The following is a 26,924-nucleotide window of genomic DNA, read 5'->3' as shown; positions in this document are numbered from 1 at the left end:
AATTTTTTAAAAAGATAGAATGTGGCCTCCTGAGGAGCTTGCATATCTGATTGATGCTGGCACTGGGCCATACTGATGCACTGCCAAGTGACACTCTGTTGTAAGCACGGACTAAAGATGGTGGTAATTAACAGTGCTGGCGCTGCTATATTAAGTACATGAGTATAATAGGCCACGCTTATGCTGTTTCTAAAAGAGAAGGAGAACATAGAAAGTGTATTTATTAACAGCTGTCTGCTTCCTTAGGAGTTTTTCTCTACTACCAAAACTTGAGATTGACTTTCAAAAACAAGACATAAATTTGACCATTACCAGGGCCCACTATTACTGGTGGATTCTTATATATTTATAATGGTGAAGATTAAAGTGAATGTAAATCACCAGATATGCTGCCTTTTGAAATGCTGAGGCCTATAGTGACTGACATACTGTTAAATTCCTCTTATCCCCGAATATCTGTCACCTGTGTAATTCAGGAGACATGTGTATTCCTTTTCATGTAGATGCTGATGTGATTTGAAATCCCTTTACGTTCACTCCTCTATAATTCAACCACAGCTGAATGTTCTGTTAACCTTTATCTTTAGAACACAGTAAGGGAAAACATTTGATTAATTCTGTTAAATGTTTCTTTTGAGTAAATTTTTTAGTATTGACTTTTGAAATATCATGCCAATTCTCTTTACACAGATCTTAGTTTTACTCATGGGAGTTAACCTGCTTAGTATGACTTGTTGGCTCACATTTTTTTCTTTCTGGTTCTCTGAACTGCCTTGAACATACGTTTCATTTGAAGAAATAAAATTCCCAGCTACTTTATGGTGTTTCTAGAAAAAGCAATAACAGAAAAGCATATGTGAAAGCAGGAATTAGGAAGTTTAGCTATTAAAAAAGATGTTTTCAAAGGGAGGTTCTGTGAAGAATCCTGAGTCTCTGCTTTCATTTTTAAAATTAAACATTAAATTTATCGCAAAGTAAGACTACTGTAGCAGCACCTTGTTGCATTGGAATGTGACAAATGTATCCGTAGAGAAATCATAAGGAAATAAATTCATGAAAAAACTCATACAGCATTTAGTATTATATGCATATATACAATCATGCGTAAATATATTTTTTAAACTTTCATATTTCAGATGATGACTTGGGTTCAGCTTTATTACATGAACTTCTAATACTTGTCCTGGACTCTTAAACAATGAGAGTAATGATGTAAAGATAATGTAAGATTCTTTCTTTTTTTCTTTTTTGAGACAGAGTCTTACTCTGTCACCAAGGCTGCAGTATGGTGACGTGATCACGGCTCACTGCAGCCTTGACCTCCTGGGCTCAGGTGATCCTCCCAAGTAGGTGGTACTGTAGCCATGTGCCACCATGCCTGGCCAATTTTTTTGGTAGATTTTGTAGAGACAGCGTTTTGTCATGTTGCTGAGGTTAAGATTAGTAATAAATACATGAAAATTTGATTTGTTCAGAATATCTTTTTTTTTTTTTTTTGAGATGAAGTCTCGCTCTCATGCCCAGGCTGGAGTGCAGCAGTGCTATCTTGGCTCGCTGCAACCTCCATCTCCCGGTTCAAGTGATTCCTGTGCCTCAGCCTCCCAAGTAGTAGGGATTATAGGCATGCACCACCACACCTGGCTAATTTTTGTATTTTTAGTAGAGATGGGGGTTCACTATGTTGGGCCAGGCTGGTCACGAACTGCTGACCTCAGGTGATCTGCCTGCCTTGGCCTCCCAAAGTGCTGGGATTACAGGCATGAGCCCTGGCATCTGGGCCCAGAAGACTTTTAAGTCAAGAGAGTGTAATACCTTGTAGAAATATTCTTAATGAGGACTGACAGCAAAAGGATTTCTTTGTTTAAATTTCAGTTTATCTGAAAACACAGCAACTCAACTGTATTGTCCAAGCATTGCCATCGGCCAACATTTATACTGGATTGAGGAATTCTAATAGAGTAATAAGACTGTCTGAATATCAGTTAAATTGGTCTCAGAGAATTCTAGGGTTGGAAGCTGCTCTACTTGTATTGCTAGTCCAGCCTCACCTCATTTTAAATGTCCTTTCACAGCATCCCTGACTGCTGGACTTGCAGCCTTTGCCTGAGAACTCCAAAGGAGAGGACATTTATGATCTCCTGAGGCTGGATGTTATATTACAGTCACAGCATTCTTTTTTTCCTTTCTTTTCTCTTTCTCTTCTCTTCTCTCCTCTTCTCTCCTCTCCTCTCCTCTTTTCTTTTCTCTTTTCTTCCCCTCCCTCCCTCCCTTCCTTCCTTCCTTCCTCCTTCCTTCCTTCTTCCTTCCTTCGTTTCTTCTTTCTTTCTTTCCTCAGGGTGTTGGTCTGTACCAAGGCTGGAGTACAGTAGTGTGATCAGGGCACACTGCAACCTTGAAATCATAGGCTCTCAAGTGATCCTCCTGCCTCAGCTCCCCGAGTAGCTGGGACTACAGGTGTAAGCCACCATGCCCAACACAGCATTCTGAAATTTTGCTGACATCTGCCTCACTACAGCTCCCACTTAGCAGTTCTAACTTAGCCCTTTGGAGCAAACACAAAACTAATTTCACAATTTCTACCAAGTGAGTGAGGGCACCAGAGGAGTATGAGGCGAGGACCTCAGTGGGGTATCCTGGCCAGTCAGACTCACCCTGTGGGTCAGGTCTGAGTCCCGTGCTGGACAGACCTCTGGGATGACTGCTCACAGCACCGTTTTGGCCTCTAGTACAGCAACAACAAACACTAATCAAAGGACAGTATTGAGCTCCTGCTTTGTGCCGTGACTTTCATTATGTCATTTAATTCTCACCGTTAACTCAAATATCATTCATTCTAAAGATGAGGAAACTGAAACCCAGACATTAAATAACTTGCCCAAGGACATAGAGGGAGCAAGTACTGGCATGAGAATTCTAACCTTTGTCTGCCGCATTGCCTCCTGGAGGGTCTTACCTGTGTCCCCTCACACGTCTCCTCATTGGCCCACACATTCTACATTGTTTCTTCTGAATGAACTCAGCCTGGAGAGCGAAGGCTTCCAGACCTGTCAAGCCAACATTATTGTTAATTCTAATCTCTCTCCTGTTCCCGGTACTTCTCTCTTCTTATCACCAAAATTAAGCATATTACATTCAAGGGCGTCACCCTTCTCCTGTCTAGGGATACATTTCTAAGTCAAACAAATCTACCTCAATAGATATGAGAAACTTCTCCTTTCATACCTCTCCTCAGCGGGGTCAAAAGAATCTTAGGGCCTGGCACATGGCTCATGGCTGTAATCCCAGCACTTTGGGAGGTCCAGGTGGGTGCATCATTTGAGGTCAAGAGTTAGAGACCAGCCTGGCTAACATAGTGAAACCCCATCTCTACTAAAAATACAAAAATTAGCCAGGCATGGTGGTGTGCACCTGTAATCCCAGCTACTCAAGAGGGTGAGGCACGAGAACCACTTGAACCCAGGAGGTGGAGGTTGCAGCCAGCCGAGATCCCACCACTGTACTCCAGCCTGGGCAACAGAGCGAGACTCTGTCAGAAAACAAACAAACAAACAAACAAACAAACAATCTTAGAATGGCTTGGTGTAAGTAAGGTTGGGGAATCCCAGATAAATGGTTCATCATGACCAGGTTAAACAGTTATTTCCTCTTCTGCAGTGATGAGTGTGAATCTTCCAGTTGTATTCCTGATGTGGAACTAAAGAACTGAATACCACGACTGTAAGAAGAGCGTACATGAACTTTGTCCTTGGCCTGTTTTCAGGTGAAATTTAATAGCTCAATGAAATGGAGCTCTGGGAAAACATTGCAACATATTTAATACTTAAGATATAGCAAGAATGGTATCTCTCCAGTTATTCACATAGTATTTTAAAGGACCTTTCACATAGGCCTTGTGTCCTTGTCACTTTTTTTTTTTTTTTTTTTTTTGAGACAGAGTCTCGCGCTGTCACCAGGCTGGAATGTAGTGGTGCAATTCTGGCTCGCTGCAACCTCTGCCTCCCTGGTTCAAGCGATTCTCCTGCTTCAGACTTCCAAGCAGCTGGGATTACAGGCATGTGCGACCACCCCAGGCTAATATTTGTATTTTTAGTAGAGACGGGGTTTCACCATGTTGGCCAGGATGATCTTGATCTCCTGACCTCGTGATCTGCCTGCCTCAGCCTCCCAAAGTGCTGGGATTACAGATGTGAGCCACCACGCTCTGCCAACTGTAAACTCTTTGAGGGTAGAGTACGTACTGTGTTCATAATTGTGTCTCATAGTTCTTAGTACAGTGCCTTTCCCACAGCATCTGATTAATGATTTTTTCATGAATAAATGAATGAATAAAATAAATAAAAGGATGTCTTTATGTGGTCAATATCAATCTAGCTCAAGTAGTAGTGAGTCAGTTTCAGTCATTTTGAAGCAAGAAAATACTTAACAGGAAATACCAGGACAAGAAGAATAATATGATGATTTCTAAAATCTTTGGTTAGTTATGCATCTGAGGTTACATGGATCTGGCAGCAGAGTTTTAAGTACATTTCCATATGACATTCTGAGTGTGATTTGATGTTGGAATTTTAAATCCTCTCTGTTCCATGCTTGACAGAGTCCTTTCTCTAAAATTAACAAAATACAAAAGCTATACCTGATTGTCTTAAAGGATGCCTGTATTTAAATAGAGAAATTATTTTTATGACTAAGATAAAATCATATAAATAGAAAATGTCCCATGTAGATAATGTGATCTGTCAAATAATTTTACAGTTTTTTTCTTCCTCCTCAGTTTCCTCCTGCCCTGCTCCTGCATCTCTGTCATGAGGGAGAAACTGTTACAGTGCTCACAGTGTGTGGACTCTGTCTTGGATAATGAGTTCAAGGAACTACATTTTTTTTTTTTTTTTGAGATGGAGTCTCGCTCTGTCACCCAGGCTGCAGTGCAATGGCATGATCTCAGCTCACTGCAAGCTGTGCCTCCCAGGTTCAAGCAATTCTCCTGCCTCAGCCTCCCAAGGAGCTGGGATTACAGGTGTGTGCCACCACACCCAGCTAATTTTTGAATTTTTAGTAGAGACGGTGTTTCACCATGTTGGCCAGGCTGGTCAGCCTCCTGAAGTGCTGAGATTATAGGCGTGAGCCACTGCACTCGGCCTTGAAGGAACTACTTGTTAAGTCCCTACTTTTAGTAGGTCTGAGGAAAGTGTTAACTTCTTATGGAAGTGGTCGCAGATCTTGTCTGTTTAGGAGATGCCACTTTCACTATTCAGGAGCCGTTCACACATGTTCAAAAATTGTGGGATGAGGGGAGAGGAGGAAGAGTGGCTTTTATGCCACCAGACCCCCACTCTTTTTATTATCACAAGTGCAAAATGTCCCCATCTGCCCAATGGGAGACACCACTAGATCTGGTGGTCTGATGAGATCTCCTCTGACGCTCAGCTTGTGTGCTCATCAGCACCTGCCAGGGAACTCCACAGCTGTACAAATGAGTTCCAGGCTCACTTCCCCAGAGCAGGCTGGCTCCCTGTGGTCTCTCTCCTCACAGCAGGCTTCCAGGGCCTTTTCTCTTGGTAATTGTCAGTTCCTGAAGATAAGCACGTAGGCCCTTTTTACTTTTAGACGTTACTGTTAAACAAAAAATAGCAGCATTAGGAAATCACAAGCCTCAGACCCACTTCCCATTCTGGAAGCCCCTTGAGATGTAGTTTTTAATTCCTTGTGTTGGGCTTTCTTTCCTTACTGACTTCTTCCCCCTTCTCCCATTAAAGGAAAAATTCGCTCTCAAGGAAACCTCATTCCCAGCACGTAGGCCTGAAGATGCAGGGTATGGCGAATGGTCCATACTTTTTTGTTTCAGCCTGGGAGCTCACATCTATGGGGGATGTCCTCAGGTTATTAGCTCTGAGACATTTGGGGGCATTTCCTCAAAGCTTTCATTTTCTTTAGCAATCCAAATAACTATCTCATCCAGTGTGAAGTGTTCATTGAGCCTTCCTTCCCCTAAATTCAGCATAAGTCATAACCATTCTAGACTGTGACAGTGTATAATTTGCCCAAATGTGAATTCACTATTATTTGATTGGTAAAAATCACTTGATTAGTAAAGAATGATGGTAAATTGGCCTGGCTCCTGAGATTCTCTGGCAAAGTCCATGCTGGTTTGAGTTCTCTGTAAGTTGACTTTAGATGACATCTTTCACGTTTGGAAAACTATTCCGGACATGAAATAAGAAACTGTGAGTCACACAATCAACATAATACTAGGTTTGGGCCATGGCTGCTTTTAGAGTATTGTGTTTTAGTGCTCATTTAATTACCTGTTTGCTATGAAAGTTGGCAGTCCTGACTTTCCTCTTCGATGTAAACAAAATAATATTGTCTAATTCCTTTGCTACTTATTGCCATCATAGCAGAAACTCATAAATTTTATTTTAAAAACAGATTTTCCTTGTAATAGATCTAAAAGAGGTGAAATTGAATGTTCCTTTTGCAAGCAAACAAGCTTCTGTCACTACTAGTAAGAAAAGTATTATAACTAAAGAAGAATCTAAAGAGAAGTCTTTTTATCAGTCATGACACTTGGGTGAATTGACAGCCTAGAGTCTAGATATCAGCTTTGGCAGTCTGGAAATTTGGTATCTTCAGGTTACTGACTGCTGAGTGAACTCAGGGGTATTAACTGCTATTAACTGGTCAGTATATTCTCTGTAGTGCAGCAGAGTCTATATGGGAAATCAAATGACAATCCAAAGTTTGCTTGGTGAGCATGATGTCACAGCCAAAGGGAGCTGGATGGTCTGAGTGGCATGTGTCACAGCCCCAGGGGCAGAATGTCCTCCTCTCCACTCCAGAGACAGTGTTGTAGAGCAGAGCTGATTGCTTGTCCTCTTGGCTTGCCTAGTGATGGAAACTGAGCATGAATAGCCTCTCTTGTTAAAATTGAACACAAAACCCTCTAAGGTTTGAGCATGTGAGAGGTCTGGAAGACGAGACTGTGCATACGGTTACCAACTTGTCCTCCTGGATTTTCCCTCTCCTGCCAGTTCCTTCTCTTTGACTTTGGGTATTCATCACCATCTTCAGCCCCAGGATATATTGTACCCTCTAAAAAACTGGTCAAAGGGAAGCATCAGACCTCTTCCAATGGTTTTCAGTACAGCTGAGATAGGCTGCAACAACCAATGAGTGTCTTATTAAAATTAATAGAAAGCTGAAGGATACAAACATGTACCAAAACTGCAAAAAGTTGATGGTTGATGGAGAATAAATTTCTGTACTGGAGCTCGCAGCAAAAGGTTGGGAAATCTAAGCCAAGCAATTAGTCATGACCAGGTTAAACATGACTTCATTTTCTAAAGTGATGCCTTTTCAAAGAGTACTGCCCTTTTGAAAGCATCTTTACCTCTGCCAGGCAGCTACAACTGAATAGCTTGCATGTCCTTTATTAGCCTGCTTTACTTTTGCAGATGGCTCATCTCATTTTTAACAGATTCTTATACAGCTCATTCTTAGGGTTACACCATTTCTCACATTGTCCTCAAATTCTGAGAAGAGTCATAAGAATGCCTTCTTTTTCTGGCTTGTTTAGGCTATCTTTATGAAGGCATTGAAAGATATTCAATATTGTTTACAATCAATAGCAGCATTTTTTTTTCTTTTGATACAGGGTCTTGCTCTGTTACCCAGGCTGGAGTGCAGTGGCCCATCATAGCTAACTGTAACCTTGAATTCCTGGGTTCAAGCGATCCTCCTGCCTCAGCCTCTCAAGTAGCTAGGACTACAGGCACACACTACCACACCTGGCTAAATTATTTTATTTTTGCAGAAACAGGGTCTTGCTATTTTGCCCAGACTTGTCTTGAACTACTGGCCTCAAGTGATTGTCCCACCTTGGCCTCCCAAATCACTGGGATTACAGACCTGAGCCTAACCCAGCAATTGTTTTTTGTTTTTGTTTTTATTTCTGAGGCAGGGTCTCACTGTCACCCAGGCTGGAGTGCAGTGGTACGATAATGGCTCATTGCAGCCTTGACCTCCCTGGCCTCAGGTGATCCTCCCACTTCAGCCCCCTGAGTAGCTGGGACTACAGGTGTGTGCCATCATGCCCAGCTAATTTTTGTAGCTTTTTTTTTTTTTTTTGGTAGAGATGGGGTTTTGCCATGTTGTCCAGGCTAAGCCATTGTTTTTCAAGTTCAAATTGTTTCATTTTTGGCCAATAGGAAGGAGCCTGTTTATGTGAGTCTTGTGTCCTTTTGACTTGACCCCATTAATTGTGAAACATTTCCTGTCTTTTTGAGGTCATCAAAATGTTTCAGGGTCATCTTGTACTTTTTCTGACCCAAACCTGGAATCAGTCACTCCTCAAAGGAGCCTTAGTTCCTTTGAGTGGGGAATGGTTTTTAGAGACCATAACCAGGGTGCTGGGAGTGTTCATTGCTGCTGAGTTGTCCTTACTTCTAAACCTAGTCAATGGCTGTATATATTTTTTTGAAAAGAAAAAAATGAGTTCATACTAGTGTTTCCCATGTAAATATATTATTGTAATATTTTAAAGAAAACTTAATTACTTTGGTTGTACACTTATATTTTCTGTTACACTGAAAATATCTTGGCTCCATTTGATATTAGCATAATTATTTATTTGCTTTATCCTGTCGTTGATTTAAGAATTTAAGAAATATGAATATTATTAATAAGAATACTACTGAATGAAATGTAAAATTTCTTTGCAGTTTTATTTGCTCTAGGAATATGTACCACTGTTGATGTACAGTCATAGTATTGTGTTCTATGTCAACTTAAGAGAGAGAATTATTTTTTTCTGTGTTCTTATGCTATCAGTGGGATAGTCCATTAGATTGATTTGTTTCCATTAATTTTCAATTGTTAGAGTTTTCTTTTACAATTTAAAAATACTTTATTCATTTATAGTCAGGGACTAGGTCTGTTGCTCAGGCTAGAATGCAGGGGTGCAATCATAGCTCACTGCAGCTTTGAACTCCTGGTTTCAAGCCATCCTCCTGCCTTGACCTCCCAAAGTGCTAGGATTACAGGTGTGAGCCACTGTAACTGGACTATTTTATGTATTTTCAAAATTTATTTTTATTTTTATGCTTTTTTAAGAAATGGGGGTCTTGCTGTGTTGCTCAAGCTGGCCTTAAACTCTTGGGCCTAAGCAATTTTCCCACCTCAGCCTGCCAAGTAGCTGGGACTATAGGCATGCTGCTCCATCATCCTGGTTTTTTTAAAAAAACTTAATTTGTTAATATTATTCCAAAACTACAGAAGGCACATCAAGAGAGGACTCAGTTTTCTGTTCTTGTCTCCTCCAGGATGTTCCTTCTCCCATACAAGTTTTCTAATTTGTTTTTTGGTTTATCCATCTAATGTTTCTTTTTATAAATATTAGCAAACACAAATACCTTTATATCTCCCCCCCACACCCTTTCTTTCATCCATTTTAATGGTAAATATTCCATTGGTGAATATTACCATTGGATAATGACTTTTTTTTTTTTTTTTAAACCATAACGATGGGCAGTAGTTCAGAACTACTGAAGTCTGGCTGGAGAGATGAGGAACTATTACTTTTTAATACTGCTTGAAATGGGAACACTTTTTTTCTGGAAGCCCATTTTTCTAAAAGAAACAATCATGTTTTTTCTTCATTTTCTCCGCGCCTCTAATCTGCCAGGAAATAATTCAGCGCATTTCGGGCTGAAGCATGTGCCTCGCCGCCTGTGGTTGGGTCACCGTCCCTTCTGAGGCTGCTCGGAGGAGGGAGAGGACGCTTGCCCTCGCGGGTGTTCTACCCCTGAGACTGACGCTCCTTGGTGCTCTTTCTGTTCCCTCCCAGATCTTGGGAGAAGCACGGACATCTCTGTTTCTGCTTTTGGTCCCCGAATGCAGTTGCTCGCCCACCGGCCCCCTGCCTCTGGCGCTCCTGGGCGCGGGGGAGCTGGGGCCGCCCCGCCTGCGCACGGCGGTGCCGGGATTGGGGGCGGGCGCGCCGCCTCCGTCTCCCGCGTGCTCGCTCTCTCGCTCACTCGCTCCCGCCCTCCCCGCCTTGAGCAATCTCCTGCCTCAGCCTTGCAGGCTCCGCACTGCAGATGCCCGCGGCTTCCCTGTGCTCGGCGGCTCCCGCGGTGCCCCGCAAGTCCCAGTGACCCTTCAGCCGTGCGCTCCCTGCTCCCAAGGGTCTTAGCCGCGGACACTCACCCAGCTCGGGGAGCGCAGCTGCTCAGCCGGTGAGGCAGCGGGGACCGAGACGGACGGTGGCCGCGCCAGAGCCTGGGGCGCTCCCGGATGCGGCAGGACAAGCTGACCGGGTCTCTGAGGCGCGGGGGGAGATGCCTGAAGCGGCAGGGCGGCGGCGTGGGCACCATACTGAGCAATGTGCTCAAGAAGCGCAGCTGCATTTCCCGGACCGCGCCCCGGCTGCTCTGCACCCTGGAGCCGGGTGAGGACCCAGGGCTACAGATGGGGCGCTGGAAAGTAGCGCTGGGGCTGCCCGCGCTTCTGTCTTAGCCTGACTCCGTCTAGGCCGGGGAGCGCCGGGGAGAGTCCGCTTGCCACCCGGTGCTGGGCACAGCGTTGGCACCTGCAGGGCGCACTCGGTCTGGAAGGGCAGAGAGCAGATGGGGGCCCGGGCGGGGCAGCGGCCTCCCCAGGCACGGAGAACTCGCTGTTTCCACCCACTGCCCGCGGACCCCCACCCTGCGGCCTATGCGCTTGGCCTTCTCCCCGTGGCGGGGAAGTGCGGGTGGCTGCCCGGGCCATCAGAGGCCGCACCACCTATTGTGTTCCAGGCTCGCAGGAAGCCAGACCTTGCGAGAGGTGGGGGCGGAGAGACGCACAGGTTTGACACTGGAAGTCGGCAGGGGAAGGCGGTGACTGCAAAGGCAAAATTGGGTGTTATTTTCCCAAGCGTCCCTTCAGCGTGAGTGCCGGGGTCAGCTTGAACCGGAGCCTGTAATTTGTGAGTGAGGGTAGGGAGCAGCAGGAGATCCTTTTCATAGGTGAGGTCCGGGAACGAGCCTGGCCGTGCTAGGCAAGGCCCTTCCTGCCATCAGCCTGTGTTTACCCATCCCTGCTTCTCCAGGCTGCATAACTCTGCGTCTGCTCTGTCACCAGGCATCCCTCCCCGGGATTTTAAGAGCCCAGCCCTAGCGCGGGCTCCTGGGCACGGAGGTTTCTGGCAAGGAGTGGCCGCAGAGGGAGTTGGCTGTACTCTCACTGGTGCTTGGCGCTCACCTGTTCCCTGGAGTGGCACCGGCTGGGCTCCAGACGGGTTTGCGGTCTCTGGTCCCCACCCCCCAGCGCCTTGGGGACCTGCTGTAGTGCCGCAGGAGAATCGAGGCGCCGAGTCCCAAAGGGTGGGATGCGGCTCTGCCTTTCCCAACCTCGTGGTTTCTTTGTTTTTCTCCCCTAGGAAGTGTCTAGTTGCAGAGGCTGTAGTCTTTCTTCACCATCTTCCTTTACCTCTTTTTTTTTTTTTTAAATCTCCTTCCCACGTTAAAAGTAAATGTTTTGTATTTCTGAATCTGGAATAGCCGTGATTATCAGATGAAACATAAACCTTTTCTCTGCCCGTATTCTGTTAGAAGAAAAGGGGGGTGAAAGTGACCTGGTTTAAGCTTTTGCATGCAGGCGGCGAATCAATTTCAGTTAAATCCTCTTGCTCATTTTTGATCATGAGAGGATAGTTGTGGTTTTGGCCAACTAACCCCTGCTGGGTTTCACTATGGGAAGGCAATCGCATGATGCCCAGCAGGTGCCCCGGAAAAGTTAGAAGAGCACATTGGTCAGACATACAGGGAATCCTTGTAGTGCGGCAAGAATTAAGTCAGCGCGGGACCGAATTTCCTGGTCTTTGTTATCAAGCCAACGTCAGGAATATACGCTCCTCCATTCAGCACCTCGCGTCTGGACAGCACCCTCACTTCTAGGTCTTGTTTCAACGTGCCTTAAAGTGTGCGCTGGGCTGGAAACACTTCTGTGGCCATTGTATCACCGTTCTACGTTTGGGCAGGACTTCGTTTAAACCGCCTCAGAGAGAGGCGGATCCATGGGGTACTTAATATTCCTTCGGAGAAAAAAAACACTTATCTGTCCAGGCAGAGTATGGTTATGGCCCTGAAGCTTTAAAAAGAAATACCAAGGCATAGATTGGATGCCTGGGATTCTCTGTCACAGCTTACTTTGGAAACCTAGGACCCGACTCATGCATTTACAGTGCTCTTCCAGGGTTCCAAGAAGAACACCTACATACTGTCATGGGCTTGCGAAAATCAGCTACATCTCTTTCCAGCTTCTTGACTTCACGTATACATATTTTTTAAAAGACCAGTCTGCTTGATTACTTACTATTATTTCATAAATTCCGAAGATTGTTCCTATTCATACCAACCTCTAAGAAGTGGAAGTTGTGGAGAAGTTTTCAGTATACCTAATCTGCTATCAACAATCTTAGAAACAAAAATGCCATCATTTGATTTTTGCAATTTGTAAAATTTAATGTTATTGATAATATTTGGCATTTCTTGGGCCTTGAACTTTTGAGCAATAATTCCTTTAAAAAGTGGGGCTGGGTGCAGTGGCTCATGCCTGTAATCCTAGCACTTTAGGAGGCAGAGGCAGGTGGATCACTTGAGGTCAGGAGTTTCAGACCACCCTGACCAACATGACGAAACCCTCTTCTACAAAAAATACAAAAATAAGCTGTGCGGGGTGGCACGTGCCTATAATCCCAGCTATTCGGGATGCTGAGATGGGAGGATTGCTTGAGTCCAGGAGTCCAAGGCTGCATTGTGCTATGACTGTGCCTATGAATAGCCACTATACTTCAGCCTGGGTGATACATTGAGACTCTGTCTCTTAAAAAGAAGAAAAGGAATTGAGACTGAGATAAATTAGATAAGTTAGGTAAATTGTTTCAGTCTAGGAACCAAGTCAAATGGAGGACTGTGTGACTCCAAGCTTGCCATAACATTTTTTTGTTTTTGTTTTTGTGGTACTCCAGGCATCTATGTAAACCACCATCATATGTAGTAAGGCACATTCTATTGCTGTAGGGTATTTTCCTATTTTAAGAATCAATATGCTTACCTTTTAGCAAAATTGACTAAAATTTAGTAAAGATACATACTTTAAAAAAATTTGTGATGATTCAGCAGAATCAAGCTTTTACTTGTATTTTTGATATAACTTGTTATAGTCTCCAAAAATAACATCTATTATGTATTTCTCTTTCAGGAGTTGATACTAAGTTGAAATTCACTCTTGAGCCATCTTTAGGTCAAAATGGCTTTCAGCAGGTAACTTTGGTTTTGAAAAGACTCTTCTTTTGGGGATACCAACAGGGCAGGCACATTGAGATATATTCTCAAAGTGGAAATAATGTATTCTTTGATATGAATATGAAGACTAGTCACTTCAAAAATATTTTGGGTAAAGTAGCCTTTGAGCTACAAGTGACCTGGGTTTATATTTGCAATGACAAATTTTGCACTTTCTATTAATGGTACATGTGTGAAAAAAATTTAGAGTGAATAAATTTCACACCTGTACCATAATGTCTATTATTCTGAACCCCATAACATATATTTTGGCTTATTAATCAGAGCTTCCCAGCCATTCTGTGTGTACTGCAAAGGGGTCACAGATGTGTTAAGGGTGCCCAAGGGATGGGATGTGGCACAGTAATAGCCATGGACTGATCAATTCTGTCTGAAAGAAGCTTTGACTGTTTACCCCATTGTGCTGTGCAAATTTCAATGCATTCTATGAATGTCAAGATGGGAAAAAGATTGAAAAGTGCTTGTCTAGGTCACTGTGATCACCTCCTGGGATTTCTTCTTTGTTCCTAGTGGTACGATGCTCTCAAGGCAGTTGCCAGGCTATCCACAGGAATACCAAAGGAATGGAGGAGAAAGGTAAGGGGGACTCATAGGGCTAGAATACAGAAGGATCATCTCTGTCCTTCTTTAAAGCCTCTGGAATGTCAAAAAATATATTCTAGGTTTAGTTACTTGAAAACCTGTCTTGATTATTCATTCATGCAATAAATAATTATTGATTATTCTGTGCCAAGTAGTGTTCTAGGTACTAGGGATAGAGCAGTGGAAAAAAACAGACCAAAGTTTTTTGTCCTCATGGAGCTTACACTGAATAAAATATAAAGTATGTCAGATGGTAATAAGTGCCATGGATAAAAATGTGGAGAGAAATAAAGAGCGTTTAGGAGAAAAGGGGTAAGGAGGTGGAATTTTAAATAGCAAGGTGACATTCGAATAGGCCCCTGAAGGAGGTGAGAAGCCAGCCATGCAACTACCTGGGAGGAGATACTCCAGGCAGAGGGAACAGCCAACGCAAGCACCCTCAGCCCTCAGGTGGGAGCATCTCGCATCTGGGTTGTATTCAAGCAAAGATGAGATGGGGTGGGGTGGGGTGGGCCGGGGCTGGGGCACAGTGGACAAAGGGGGAAGAAATAGGAGAGGGGGTCATAGAGGTAATGTGGTGGGTTGAAGGGGTGGCAGATCATGGAGAATCTGGGAGGCTACCACAGGTCTTGGGCTTTTGCTCCATGTGAGCTAGGAAGCACTGGGAAGTTTTGAGCAGGGGAGTGACATAATCTGACTTTTATTATGAATGGGCTACTCTGGGTACTGACTTGAGAATATGAGAGACAAGGGCTGAAATAGGGAGACCAGTAGGAGACTTGCAGTAGCTCAGGCAACAGATACATCAGGGTTATGGTAGTGGAAATGGAGATCCTAGATATATTTTGAAGACTGAGCTCACATGAATTGCTGTTGGATTGAATATAAGGTATAAAAGGGATGTCAAAGATGACTTCAAGATTTTGGCCTGAGTGATTGGGAGGTAGAATTACTGTTTACTCAGATGGGAGGAGCAGGTGTGTGTATGTCTGTAGGGTGGATGCTGGAGTAAGTGATTGGTTTTGGATCTGTTAAGGTTGAGATGCCTATTAGATATCTAATTTGAAGGTATCAAGTGAGCATTTGGATATATGCTTCTGAAAGGTTAGGAGAGAAGTCTGGCCAGATATATGAATCAATGTTTATTACCAAAACTTGAAATACATGCTTAGGATATTGATTTATAAGCCTAATCTTTATATTTCTAGAATTTGAAAATGGAGGGTTCTTAAAATATTCGTAAAAATGACATTATGAAATACAACTTTCAGAAACAGATTTTCTGGATAAAATAATCAAAGGAGTAAAAATATCCAGTGGCTCTTTTTAAAAACTTATTCATTATGGGAACCCATCTGTCAGTTTTGTGTATGTGTGTGAGAGGGATGGTTTAAAGGCAGAAGCCACTCCATGGTGAAAAAAAGCCCCATTCACCATGAGTGACCAGATGGCTCTTGCTCAAGTATGGAGAGCAATTGAGAGTCAAGTAAAACAAGCTTAGGAGATTATACAGGTTATTCAATGAACAGAAATAAAATTTGAAAATCTTCTTGGTTTGTCTTCCTAACAGTATCCCTAATGCCTGGATTGCTGCTTGACACATAGTAGGAACTCAACAAATATTTATTGAAAGAGTAAATGAAAGGCTCTAAATGGTACAAATCAGTAAAGCAAAAATTTCCATGAAGCTCTTGTAGATTTCTACTTATGAGCAAAAGCTGGTCTAGGGACACTTCCCATTTTCTTGTTGAATGCAATAACTACTTTCTAATAAAGGTGAAATTGTATATTCTACTTTGGCATTCTCCTTTGTCTATGTAATATTTTAGGTTTGGTTGACCTTGGCAGATCATTATTTGCACAGTATAGCCATTGACTGGGACAAAACCATGCGCTTCACTTTCAATGAAAGGAGTAATCCTGATGATGACTCCATGGGAATTCAGATAGTCAAGGTAATGCCCCTGAACTTGGCCTGTCATCCTAATACAGAAGAAAGACTCTAAGAACCAGTTGCTTTTTGGACAGAGGATCGAATGATCTCTACCTTCTGGTTTGAATGTCTGTATGTTTTCTGCCTTCTCATTTCATTGGCTTTTTCATGGGGAACCTTGACAATAAATTTAAATGTTACCAGTAAGAAGAAAATGTTTGCAAATGAACTTTCATTCATATTCAACTTATTAATTTTCCTCACACTATAAGAAGGACCCTTTATCATGGGTCAGTAATGCTGACTGGATTTTTATATAAAAGTCACTGATTGAAAAAGTTAGTTAAGTATATTTCATATGAGAATCATTTGGTTCTTATTAGGGTCTTTCATAGTTTCTTAACTGCCCATTTCTAAAGACAGGTTCAGAGGTGGGGTCTACTTCCAACCAAATACTTGTGGGTTCAAGCCAGCTGTGTAGGCAGTGGCTTGCTTACCTGGATTATTACAGTTGAACAGAGCCTGGTGCTAAAAGCCAAGGATACTGATTCTGTTTGATCCCAGTATTATCCTCTTACATAAGGGTCTAGAACATGGTTTTTGATTTTATATGAGTACATTACAGTGTGATACTAAGCTGGGGTTTTAAAAGGAAAGTTGTTTCATCCAAATTTTGGCCACCTCAAGATGGCTAATGTTTTGGCATATTTGGAGATTTTTTTAAAGGAGGAAGTACTGACTAAAATCAGCTACTTTCTGTTCTAACTTGGTCTGTTTCAGACAAATGCTAAAAAAGTTATGCAATTTTACATTGTGTACTAAAACGCCTTTGCATTATTCACATTTAAGCTATATATTTGGAATTTTAGAATATGTTTCACAGAGATGAAGTATCTCATATTTGAAATGTTTCCTTTTTGTCTAACTGGTGAATTAAGGCAATGCACTTTTTGTAACAATCATCTTATTAAGAGAATCTTTTGTTATCTCATTGAAGTGAATCTTATGTCAGTTAATGACTTCAACTCTTGAAAATTATAGTCCCTGCTTAGTAATTAAATTACAGATACTGCCTTCATTAAAGCATAGCAATATTTCTGTCTTTCTTATATAAATTCATAAATAATTTGAATAGAATGATTTTTCTCTCTATAATCACATTTTTTGCTATTTTGATTTCACTCCTTTATGTTATTTAGAGTTTTGATAGCTAAATATTATACTTTATTTGTAGAAAGGAAGAATGTTACCCTCAATCATACATGTATTGTGATGGCTATTGTTTTATCTGAGAAATATTATTAAAACAAATTATCAATTTATATGAAATTATAATGTAATTATTGTTAATTCTGAGCTACTTTTTGTGGTAATCCTGGAAACATTTTGAGTTGAAAATTGGCCTGACTGAAATTCCCTTTGCAAATCTCTCTTAAACAACATATTATAAAATATTATGAAAAAGAAAGCTAAAAATGCATTTTGGTTCATATGTATAAAAACATACACATTTTTGAAAAATAAAATTTATGATGATAATTTGATTCTGTTTATTGAGTCAAAAAATAAGGTTTTTTTTGAAATAATATTAGGAGTTGTTTTTGAAAATATTGTTTCCCTTCCATTTTAGGACCTTCACCGCACAGGCTGTAGTTCTTACTGCGGCCAGGAGGCTGAGCAGGACAGGGTTGTGTTGAAGCGGGTGCTACTGGCCTATGCCCGATGGAACAAAACTGTTGGGTACTGCCAAGGCTTTAACATCCTGGCTGCACTAATTCTGGAAGTGATGGAAGGCAATGAAGGGGACGCCCTGAAAGTGAGTAGCAGGCTCTAACAAAGGCAATGGACATACTTTTGAGAGTGAGAAATTGGAACTATAATCTCTCTTCCTTGACGTCTCATCCTTTTCCAAGGTGTTTGTCACTCCTTTGTAATGACCTATGATAGCATTTCCTCCAGGTTAGAGTAATGTCAAGTGACAGACTTATGTAGCTGCCAACTGTGAGGCAAATGATTGTGTGTTTAGTATCATTTATAAGACAACATATTTTAAAGCAAGTTAAATATTAATTGTATCGGTTATTCATTGCTATTCAACAAATTAGCTGCTTAAAACAGCAGACATGTATTACCTTACAGTTTCTTTGCGTCAGAAATCTAGGCATAGCCTAACTGCCTCAAGGACACATCACTGTGGCGGTTAAACTGTTGGTTGGCGTTGTGGTCTCATCTAAAGTCTCACTTGGGGGTGGGCATTGGCTTTCAAGTTTGTTTATGTAGTTGTTGGCAAGATTTAATTCCTCACAGGCTGTTGGACTGAGGCCCCAGTTCCTTGCTGGCTGTTGACTGGAGGCCTTTTATAGTTCCTTGCCATGTGGGCCTCTCCATCTCCCAACCCAGTGGCTGGCACCCCCAAAGTGAGCAAGAGAGTAAAAGATAGTGAGCAAGGCAAAAGAGTTTAAGTTCCAGATTTGTAGCCAAATATCAGAAGTGTCATCCCACTATATTTCCATGTTCTGTTCTTTAGAAGCCAGTCACCAGGTTTAGCTCATAGTCAAGGGGAAGGGCTCATATAAGGGTGTGACTGTGTTGTGTTAGAACTGCCTCCCACACCAGTTACGCTTCATTCTGATTGGATTGCATTATTGGGCTGCTTTACTCTTTCATATTTGGAGCAAGATATGGAGGAGTTGGACTGAGAGTGAGTGTCTATGGAAGGTGTTTGCATGGAGAAGCATTATGGAATTGACTTACATTAATATCTTTTAATCTTTGATGCCTGGGACCTTTATTAAATTTTAAAAATGTATTGAGATGGGGCACTAGTGATTTAAGCTCATTGGTTTGCATGTGAGTCACTGAGTCACCAGAAATAGAGTGCTTATGAGAAACGAAACATTTTAAATGTGGAGGCTAATGCCTATTTGCTTAAGGCAAAGTGGGGTTACTAATTCATATTTGAACCTTTAAACTGCTCTTGATTGCAATGCTTTGTGATGTATGAGATAGATACTTAGTTTTTGTGTTCAAGAACCGCCCCCACCGCAACCCTACTCCCAACAACTTGTGTTTAACTATGGTGAATACCTTATTGATGCTGTCAATCACTGATTAATGTGATGTGGAAAAATAAACAAATGTTCCTCTTGGTTTTATACATATCATGGTGGACTAGTTATAAATCCAGCTTGACATCTAATTCTGTGTTCAACCTCTCACTTTTTCCATTGATGTATTTAAGGAAGCAGCTTTGAAGTCACTTGTTCATCACAAAGGCGGGGGTAGGAGAGGGAGGAAGGCAGTGACAAATACATGACTTTAAGATGTTTTTTATTAAGAAGGAATTTTGTTTGCTCAGTCTGTCAGCTTTCATCAGTTTTTTTCCAGATGTAATTGGTATGACTATAAAATGAGAATTTTCTTTAGAGCAACTGGAATATGTGAATCAAGTTAGGGGATGGGATGGAGATGTCCAGGGAAGGAAGTGTACATCCCAATCAAATTATAAAAGGGCTCAGTAATACTTGAGGAACTAGAAATTAAAAACTCACTTACAAATATGGATTAAAGATGAGAAACTGAATATTTCAGCCCCCACGAAAAAGAGCTCCATGCAATGAGATGATGTCATCATCCTTTAAGAGTGTGTAGATCTTGTGTTTAGACATTTAATATGCAGAGGAAGGTTGGCTTCATGAAGAAACACTTCTGATGTCGAGGAAAATATTGTCTGTCTGTTTTTCCAGCATAGACTCTACAAGTCATAATTACTAGGGAAATACATAGTTTATTAGAAATAGGTGAACCATTTTTCCTGCTATTAGCACTGAAGTTTTTACTTAGGAAATCTTTAATTTTTGTTAAAAATTCAGAGCTCTCCCATTATTTAGCCAAATCTTTTTTTTTTTTTTTGAAGACAGAGTCTTGCTCTGTCACCCAGGCTGGAGTGCAGTGGCATGATCTTGGCTCACTGCAACCTCCGCCTTCCAGGTTCAAGCAATTCTCCTGCCTCAGCCTCCCGAGTAGCTGGGATTACAGGTACACGCCACCACACCGAGCGAATTTTTGTGTTTTTAGTAGAGATGGGGTTTCACCATGTTGGCCAGGCTGGTCTCAAACTCCTGACCTCAGGTGATCCTCCTGCCTCAGCCTCCCAAAGTGCTGGGGTTACAGGTGTGAGCCACTGTGCCTGATTTTTTTTTTTTTTTTTTTTGGATCTAAGATTTGACCTTGGAAATACAGTGGTGGGTGCTTTGAGTGAGCTAGCTCTATGTCTTCACTTCAGACGTTCAGATGCCTTCAGATAGAGAATTTCTCTGTCACAGGAATTAGTATGATAATTGAAGAATTTTTTTTTTTTTTGCTTGTTTTCACGTAATTTTGAGGAATCATAATTTCTCAATAAAAACCAAATATCTTTCTCGGCACTACATATCGTATCCTTAGATGAAAAATACAATAATTGTCAGTGTATGCCCTTTACGTCTGCATTCATGATCCTGTAAATTCCTCTAATTCTGATCCATAGAGTGCTAGGTTCCTGCAAGGGTACTCCGCCATGCTGAAACTTGCTCTCCTCATCAGCTGCTGCCTCCCAGAACCTCCTCTCCCCGCAAAGACAAAATTTACTCCTTTTCTTGTTGCTGAGCTCCTATTTCCAAGATGATGTTACATTTACCTGGTAAATTTTATCCTAACATAAGAAGGCTAAGGCCCAGTGGGTCTGGCCACCTTATAACAAAGGAGAAGGTCCTCCTCGAGAGCATGCCCCTGCCCTACTGACTTGTTCAAAACTATGAGCCTGAAAAGTAGAAATTATAAGCTGAGGAGGAGGGAAAAATGGGCCCTTGGCAGGGCAGGGAGATTTTTTTTGGGCGGGGGTTGGGGGGTGGAAATAGAGTTTTACAGTATCCTGAATGTCAAAATGTGAGATAGCTACTTTTCTACCAACATAGAACCCGTTATGTATATAGAACCAGTTATGATTTTGTTCTTAATTTTGTTTTCCTGGTGTTTTGTGGAAGGAGCTGGTCTTTTAGGGAGTGGGTCGGTACAGCATGCCAGACCTTTTAAGAATGAAGCCAGCTGAATTAGCACCTGGATACTCTTCAGAGAACTGCAAACAAAGAAAGTGGAGGTAGTGGTTCAATGCTATTATAACTCTGAAAATATCTGACTTCTTCAATTCCACTCTACAAATGAGCCTAAACATTGAATGGAAATACATGGTTCCCGGTATTTTTGTTGGTAAGAGTTTGGTGGGAAAGAACCAGGGATTGACTTACAGACCTCATGTGTGTTTGGCTGGGTCATTCTAGAGGTTCTTGACATTTTAGGAAAGGTAATACACGTAGAAAAATCAAAATGAAAATAGCAATTTGTAGAACCTCTATAACAACCTTATGAAAGAAATACAGATTTTGAAAAGTACTATTTGTTAAAACAAAGCATAGTTGCATTTTCCCAGGAAGTGGACAAAAAACTAACATGAGTTGCTCTAATAGCCCAGGTTGATGGTAAGTCTTGAGAGCTGCTTCAGTGGGGGTGTTTTATGATACGCCTGCTCTTAGTTTTCATATTGAGGTTGTAAAACTGTGCTGACATCAAGGAGCCAATACTGAGGCTCTGCTGGCTGCTGCACAAGCTTGGGCTTTGTCATTTCTCAGAATGACGCTAAGGGTTGCATAATCACAGCTACTTATGGGCCGAACTCAGGTCTAGCAGCCCATCTAGAAATTTCAGACAGCAGCAGACTTGAGGTCTGAGTTGCTTGGATGATTATGCCACATGCTCCCTAGCAGGCTGTAGGAGAGCCTTGTAAATCTGGAACATTTGGTACTGATGCATTTAAGGATAGTGTGCTTTGGCTAACAGCGTTTTATCTATTTGAATACTTATTTTCTCTTTAGGACATGTTGGGATCCCAGTTTTTACAAAGCAGTCTTAAGCTTTATCTTTTTTTTTCTTTAGATTATGATTTATCTTATTGATAAGGTACTTCCCGAAAGCTATTTTGTCAATAATCTCCGGGCATTGTCTGTGGATATGGCTGTCTTCAGAGACCTTTTAAGAATGAAGCTGCCGGAATTATCTCAGCACCTGGATACTCTTCAGAGAACTGCAAACAAAGAAAGTGGAGGTAGGATTCAATGCTATTGTAACCGAAAATATTTGTCTTCTCTGATTCCACTGTACAAATGAGTCTAAACATTGAATGGAAATATATATTTCCAGGTATTATAAGAGCTTGGTGTAATGAAACAGATTTTTAGAGAATGAAAACAAAACTGAAAATAACAAAAGGCCACATGTTGAACCTCTAACTGGTCACAGTTAGGAAGTCAGTCAAGAGTCTAATACTAGTACCAGATCAACAACTGAAATGATGTACTCTGGATGGAGTACCACGTACACATCTTACTATCTAGTTAAACTGCTCTAAGCGGGCACCAAACTTGCAGGAGTCTTTAAAACTGAGCTACAGGTACAATTTAGTACAAACTGGTTTTACCTGAACCATTGAGATTATGAAAGAGTAGCTAAGAGCCACTGCTATCTAGCGGGCATTATCCAGTTTTTAGAAGTATCTGAGCTCATAGCTGTCATTATACTCACTGCTTGTACTTCCCTGGCTGTGCGTACAGAATAGTCAGGAGTTTGTTGTGTTTCCTCCAAACCAGTGGTCCCCAACCTTTTTGGCACCGGTTTCAGGGAAGACAGTTTTTCCACAGACCAGGGCTTGGGGGATGGTTTCAGGATAATTCAAGCACATTACATTTATTGTGTACTTTATATATATTATTATTACATTGTAATACATAATGAAATAATTACACAACTCACCATAATGTGGGATCAGTGGGAGCCCTGAGCTTGTTTTCTTGCAACTAGATGGTCCCAACGGGGGGTAATGGGAGACAGTGATGGATCATCAGGCATTAGATTCTCATAAGGAGTGTGAAACCTAGATCCCTCACATGCACAGTTCACAACAGGCCTTGTGTTCCTATGAGAATCTAATGGTGCTGCTGATCTGACAGGAGGCAGAGCTCAGGTAGTGAGCAATGGGGAGTGGCTGTAAATACAGATGAAGTTTTGCTTGCTGCTCATCTCCTGCTGTGTGACCTGGTTCCTAGCAGGCCACAGACTCAGAGACACCTGAGTGTCTCTAGGCATTTCCTTCATTTGAATAATCTCATTTAACTTGGCTCTGCAGTATAACTGTGTGGATTTTATAATGCTTCCCGATAGGCCAATCTTCCCTCTCCCCTAGTCAGACACACTTTAGTGAGCTACATGATTTTACCCAAGTGACTTGCACTTGGCTGTGAGGAACAACCTCAGATTCTAGTCTCTGAACAAAGATACTCCCATTGTTCATAGGTAAGGAGGAAGAAAATGAGTATAGGAAAACAGACATCTTTTTGTTTACACTTAGGTAATTGTACATATTGGCTATAATTTGGAGGGAGGATCACTCTAAATATTTGAATTTTTATGTTTCATAAAAATACATACTGATCACATAAAGTAAGAGAGAGTACTATGTTTTTAATAAATTCAGAAATTTCAAAATTGGCTGGACCCCAGATCTTTAGTTGGAAATATTTTTAAATGTAATGTTTATTCTCTATTTTGGGATTTGCCAACTATATATCTGTTAATGATTTCTAGTTTAACTCCACTGTGGTCTGAGAACTATGTATAACTTAAGAAGTTGATAGATAATTTATAGTGAGCAATTTTATTCTTATCAAAGCAGCATTTGAATATAAGTGGGCATTATATGATTTCGAAAATCGGATGGCTTTTGCTTTTGAGAGACTGAAATCCTTTCTTTTTCTTCTATTTTTGGTGAGGAAAACTTTCTCCTTAATTTTCGGCTCACTACAATAGGTAGAGCCAAAGTAAGTTTTAGGTTAAGATTTCTGAAGTATTGTAAATATTTTGTGAAGTTCATATTTATAAAGCATACCTGTGTTTTTCCAGAAACATGGCAGGAAAAGTAGGAAGAAAGAACAAGAGTTTAGAAATATGAAGAAATCAGTCAGGAAATACAACAAATTTGAGTGGACATGGAAGACTAGAAAAGAGTGTCTGCATATGTGGCCAATCATGCATTCTGAAGGAGTTGACTGTGTTTGTTTTGTTTCAGGTGGATATGAGCCCCCACTTACAAATGTCTTCACGATGCAGTGGTTTCTGACTCTCTTTGCCACGTGCCTCCCTAATCAGACTGTTTTAAAGATCTGGGATTCAGTCTTCTTTGAAGGTTCAGAAATCATCCTAAGGGTGTCGCTGGCTATCTGGGCAAAATTAGGAGAGTAAGTGAGTTCCACATTCTGCTCTGTTCTGTGATGTTGAAGGTCTTAAGCAGTTTTTGTGCTCTAATATGTAAAACATCGATATTTAAGTGAAAACAGAAAGTTGTGAACTTTTAAAATTGCTTTAGCCTCCTGAAATCTCAGCAGGCTCATTGCTGGCACATGCAGTCTATTTTGGAGAAGGGGGCAGACTCCTTTAGGCCTGCAGATCCTCCCACTCCTCCTCAAGTGCTTGTGTCCTGACTGGTTCACTCCTTGTCAGCATCTCTTTGGACACTAGTTGGGAAGAGGGAAAGGAACTTAGGTGACAGAGAAACTGAAAGATCTGGTTAGGAGTAGGTGAATTTTTTAGTTGAGATCACAATTTAGATTATTGATGAATCTTTATTTTGTTCTGCCTTTCAACGCTGTGATAAAATTAAATGAGATAACAAGGTATCTAGCCTGGTAGAACACATAGAACTTCTTTCCTTTCATTAAGAATTAATACTCTGTTGGAATCTGTCACTGCCAAAACATACTACCAAATAGATTTTGCTTATATTTTTTACTGGTAGCAGGGCTGAAAAAGTTAGGGTGTTTTTCATTCATCTTTGATATATTATGACTACTACATAAATTTCGTACCTTCTGGGTAATGGAAGAAGCATTAAGTGGTGAAGTTTTTACCGTTTCTATTCTGGAGCTATAAATGACGAGTGGGTTCCCATAGACAACATGTCACAAAACTAGTAAATCACTGACACTTTTGTTTTGAAAACCTTTTAACTAGCCTTTGTATTTATGGTAAGTTGTTTCCTGGGAGACTTCTGGCATTTTTAACAATTTTGTGAAGAAAGATCCACCAACTATCAATTCAGGGACTTAAAAAATTATTCTTGTGTGTATTTTTAAACATCACCTAGCTATCTCCTTTGCCTTGGTTTTGTTGTACATTGCTTTTCAGCTGGGTAAATAAATTCATCTGTATGGGATTTGGTGTGCTATTTACTTATCTCTCATTACCTCCCAGTAACTACCTCTTGCTGCAGCCATGTATTTCCAACTTACTCTATACATTGTAAACCCTTTGAGCTTTGATAGTTTCTTTGGGTGTGATAGTCCAGTTGCTGCATGGCTGGTTTATAACATTAAAATAGTAAAGCGCTTTACTGTATGATGAGCCAGTTATAATTGCCTTTGTGTTGGTTCTTCATGAGGGAGCAGGAAGAAAAGAGGTGATCCTGGTTTTACTCCTCTCTATCCATTAATCTATAGGATCAGAATTTATTCCTGTGATCATCCCAGGGATGTCACACTGTTGAAATAATAATAGCTTCAACAAAAGCCAATATTCATTGAGCGCTTGCAATGAACAGGAACTGTTCTAATTACTCTGGATGTATAAACTCATGTATTCTTCATCATCCTGTAAAGTACGCACTGTCATCTCCATTTTATAGATGTGAGAATTGAGGCACAGAGAAGTTCAGTTAATTGTCTAAAGTCACCCAATTGCTAAGTTGAATGGCCTGAATTTGAACCCAGGCATTCCTGGCTCTAGAGTCCGTGCTTTTAATAATGTGAATCTACTGATAATAAATGGCTAGTCTTTTTGAAGTTTAGGGGATATATGAATCAGAATGATAGAATTTTAACTGTCAGTTTTTGCTTATTATAATTCTGTATGTTTTGAGCATGCGGCTTGTTAAGGGAAAGGAAAGGCAATTGACATACATCATAAATGTCTGCAGTGCCTGCCATTGTGTTAGGCAGTTTAAACACATAATCGCATTCAGTTCTCCCAATAACCTTGTGAAGTAGGTAGGGTTGTTCTCCCTGTCTTTTCTGTAAGAAAATTTCCCTAGGAAGGGTAATTAGCTAGTTCATAGTCACACAGCCAGTGAATAGCAGAACTGGGACTTAAATTTGGATCTTTCTGATTCTAATGCCTATAATCTTCCCCACAAACTTCCTATTGGAAAAACCATAAAAGCATATAGGTAATCTCCAGTTTATGTACACCTGAGTAACATGTGCCTTATATATGGTTATCTAGGACCTTTCCTTTCACCTGGGTTCTGCAACTTGGAATTTCTACCTTTCACTTCACCAAGGGTACTTTGGAATATGTAAATTGTAGACCATTAGCACACTATCACTAGCATCTCTTTATGTGTCCTTTCTCCTCTGCCCCTGCTGTTTTAGTTTCCTTCCTCATCACCCATGCCTGGCCCACTGTGGTATGTCCTCCTTGGTTTCCCCATGGTAACCCACATTTGCCGTGCCACCTCCAGGCAGACCTTGCCAAGGGCACAGCTGTTCCCTCACTCCCTACTTAAAGCCTTTTCATGACTCATGCTCTGTAGAGGCTCAGCTGCCAGGTGAGGCCTTTGCTCTCTGCTCTCAGTAGCTCTCTTCCCTCAGCTCTCACTGGCTTCCTCTGGTCCTGCAACCACCTCCCCTATGCTGGTCTCACTGGTCGTGTGGAGCTACTTGCAGTTCCCCAGATAAGGCCTGCTGTCTCCTGCATCTGTGTCTTTGGGATGCTTATTCTTCCTTGTCAGCCTGAAAAACAATTTCATCTCAGCATTATTTCTCTTCCTTACCTCCCAGGGTAAACTTAAGCACCTTTCATTCATGCCCACAGGCTGCTCTATACTTTTATAGTAATACTTCAGCAGTTTATTCCATTCATTTATTTACATGATTGTGGCAATGGGATTAGAACAACACTCCAGAACTATGGTTTTTCCGTAATCA

General features: G+C 41.3%; 1 protein-coding gene across 5 annotated transcripts in view; it reads left to right on the top strand.

Annotated features, from left to right (window-relative positions):
* Positions 1–26,924, top strand: part of TBC1D30 (TBC1 domain family member 30) — a 108,063-nt gene that overhangs the window by 40,777 nt on the left and 40,362 nt on the right. For 3 of the 5 annotated variants that reach the window (XM_033221387.1, XM_033221385.1, XM_033221386.1), the window contains exons 3-8: positions 13,240–13,301; positions 13,854–13,919; positions 15,755–15,880; positions 17,489–17,674; positions 21,829–21,997; positions 24,014–24,182. In XM_033221387.1, the coding sequence (XP_033077278.1) occupies positions 13,240–13,301; positions 13,854–13,919; positions 15,755–15,880; positions 17,489–17,674; positions 21,829–21,997; positions 24,014–24,182 (778 nt within the window). Of the gene's footprint in view, positions 1–9,997; positions 10,445–13,239; positions 13,302–13,853; positions 13,920–15,754; positions 15,881–17,488; positions 17,675–21,828; positions 21,998–24,013; positions 24,183–26,924 lie in introns of those variants that run through there. The other 2 variants (XM_033221389.1, XM_033221388.1) reach the window with 1 other exon arrangement.

Source organism: Trachypithecus francoisi, unplaced genomic scaffold, assembly GCF_009764315.1.
Source record: "Trachypithecus francoisi isolate TF-2019V2 unplaced genomic scaffold, Tfra_2.0 Lachesis_group11, whole genome shotgun sequence".
NCBI classification, from domain to species: Eukaryota; Metazoa; Chordata; class Mammalia; order Primates; family Cercopithecidae; genus Trachypithecus; species Trachypithecus francoisi.
The sequence above is the reverse complement of the archived record's forward strand: the minus strand, read 5'-3'. Positions and strand labels throughout refer to the sequence as shown.